The sequence below is a fragment of the Malania oleifera genome, chromosome 1 (assembly GCF_029873635.1).
Source record: "Malania oleifera isolate guangnan ecotype guangnan chromosome 1, ASM2987363v1, whole genome shotgun sequence".
In the NCBI taxonomy this organism is placed as follows: Eukaryota; Viridiplantae; Streptophyta; class Magnoliopsida; order Santalales; family Ximeniaceae; genus Malania; species Malania oleifera.
The window spans coordinates 11,373,631-11,376,107 of NC_080417.1; the positions used below are offsets into that span (position 1 = coordinate 11,373,631).

Consider the following 2,477-nt stretch of genomic DNA (forward strand, 5'->3'; position numbering starts at 1 on the left):
GGTAAATCAGGCTTGGTATTTGAATAGCTGGAATTCTCAGGTTCACTACCAGTTTCCTGGTAGTCTGTCTGATCACTCAGTCTCTCTAATGTCCTTGTTTTCTGAACTGGATTTAGGGAGACTTCCTTTCAAGTTCTTTAATATGTGGACAATCCACCCTGAGTTCTAGGAGAGAGTTAGAGAAGTATGGCAGGGAAGCTATGATGGGTGCAGACAATTTTGTTTGGTTAGGAAACTACAAGCTTTGAAGAAGCCTTTAAGATCCCTTAATGCTTGTCACTTCTCCCATATCTCAGTATGAGCTGAGTTGGCAAGTAATGAACTCCTAGAAATTCAGAGTAAGTTACATGATGACCCTAAATGCCTCCAATTGCAAAAGGAGTTGCATTATAAGAAAGGTCTAGCAGTAAGGTTGGAAAATGCCAACAGGATGTTCTTATCCCAAGTAGCTAAGTGTAAGTTCCTGAGGTACAGTGATAGGAAGTCTTCTTTCTTCCATGCTCTGCTACGAAGGAACAAATGCAGGAATCATATTTCTGCTGTTATGAATCAGAATGGTGAGCTTTCAAAGTCATATGATCAGGTGGCATTTGAGTTTGTGACCTTCTATTCTCAGCTTCTGGGTATTGAAGAGAGTTGTTCAAAGTTAAATACCCAGGTAGTAAATAGGGGAGTTGTGTTGAATGAATCAAGAAGAAATGACATGTTAAGACCTATTTCAAAAGAGGAGATAAAAGAGGCTTTATTCAGTATTGGGAATGATAAAGCTTTAGGTGCTGATGGTTACTCTACAGGTTTCTATAAGAAGGCTTGGAATACCATTGGTCATGAATTTTGTCTAGCAGTTAAGGAGTTCTTTCAGAATGGCAAACTCTTAAAACAAATAAATCATACTGCTATTGTTTTAATTCCTAAGACTAGTCATGCCTATACAGTAAGTGATTATCGTCCAATATTTTGCTACAATGTTCTGTATAAAGTCATTGCTAAATTGATTTCTGGTAGAATTAAACCATGCCTGGAAGACCAGATAAACCTAGCCCAAGCTGCATTTTTCAAAGGGAGAAATATGGTGGAAAATATATACCTAGGGCAAGAGCAGATAAGAGGGTACAAAAGGAAAAGAATATCCCCTCGATGCCTACTGAAAATTGATTTGAAAAAGCCTTATGACTCTGTTTCGTGGGCCTTCCTGAAGGATATGTTGGTGAATTTAAATTTCCTTGCTCAAATGATCACTTAGATCATGGAGTGTGTCTCGACTTCTTCCTTCTTTGTATCATTGAATGGAAGGCTGAATGGATTTTTCAAGGGGAGGAAGGGGCTTAGGCAGGGTGATCCTTTGTCTCCCCTGCTGTTTGTTATTTGTGTGGAGTACTTGTCAAGGCTACTTAAATCATTAGAGGGTAAATTTAAATTTAAATTTCATCCCAAATGTGATGAACTGAAGATTACACACTTGGCCTTTGTCGATGATCTCATGCTGTTCTCTAGGGGAGATGTTGTTTCTGTAGGCTACCTAATGGAGTGCTTGAAGGAATTCTCTCTGTGCTCTAGTCTCTCAACAAACTGCTTGAAATCAAACTTGTATCAGGCTGGCATGAACCCATGAGACTTGGAGATCATTTTAAATCAAATAGGATTCAAAGAGGGTGAATTTCCTTTCAGATACTGAATGTTGCCCACTACAGGCCCTTGATTGATAGAACTGCTGGGTTGTTTAAAGGATGGCCTGGGCACACTCTAACATATGCTGGTAGATTAGAAATAATTAACTCAATTATCCAAGGGATAGAATGCTTTTTGGCTTGCCGTTTTTCCAATTCCAAGGAATGTTCTGAACCAAGTAATTAAACTATGTCGTGTATTCCTATGGGGTGGTAAGAGGAGGGCCTTGGTTGCTTGGAGGGAAATTTGCAAGCGAAAACAAGAAGGTGGCTTGGGAGTGGTTGACCTCAAGACATGGAACAGAGCTCTGTTGTCTAAAGCATTGTGGAATATTCAAGCAAAGAAGGATTGTCTACGGTCTGGATCCATCAGTTCTACTTGAAGGAGGCTAAAATCTGGTATGCTATAGCTAAAAAAGATGACTCCCCCCTATTCAAAAGCTTGGTTGAAATCAAGGACCAGCTGGTGCTGAATTCGAGGAGTGTGGCTGCTGCCATAGAAATTATGGAAAGAATAGGAAGTGGTTCGCATACACTCTATGACTTCTGGAGGGAGAAGAGTCAAATAATGCCATGGACAAAGTCTATCTGATATAATGGAACTACCCCGAAGTATGCTTTCTGCTTGTGGCTGGGTTGGAAGGGAAAGCTTCCAACTTGTGACAAGATAAAAGGAGTAGAGATTGACTTAAGATGTACCTTCTGTAATAGCGATATGGAGACACTTGAACACCTTTTCTTCGGTTGTAAATACTCGGCTGAAGTGTGGGGTAGCATAAGGAAGTGGATTGGAATTAAAACGGCCATGAC

General features: G+C 40.1%; 1 protein-coding gene across 1 annotated transcript; it reads left to right on the forward strand.

Moving 5' to 3' along the window:
• The first annotated feature begins 1,246 nt into the window (after positions 1–1,246).
• On the forward strand, positions 1,247–1,612 carry LOC131148124 (uncharacterized mitochondrial protein AtMg01250-like). The gene has a single exon (XM_058097885.1). It carries the CDS (start codon positions 1,247–1,249, stop codon positions 1,610–1,612), a length of 366 nt encoding a protein of 121 aa, XP_057953868.1.
• Positions 1,613–2,477: the final 865 nt, after the last annotated feature.

Bases quoted from the DNA above. Each gene is read 5' to 3' on its own strand.
- LOC131148124 (XM_058097885.1), top strand. From the start codon at position 1,247: ATGGAGTGTGTCTCGACTTCTTCCTTCTTTGTATCATTGAATGGAAGG.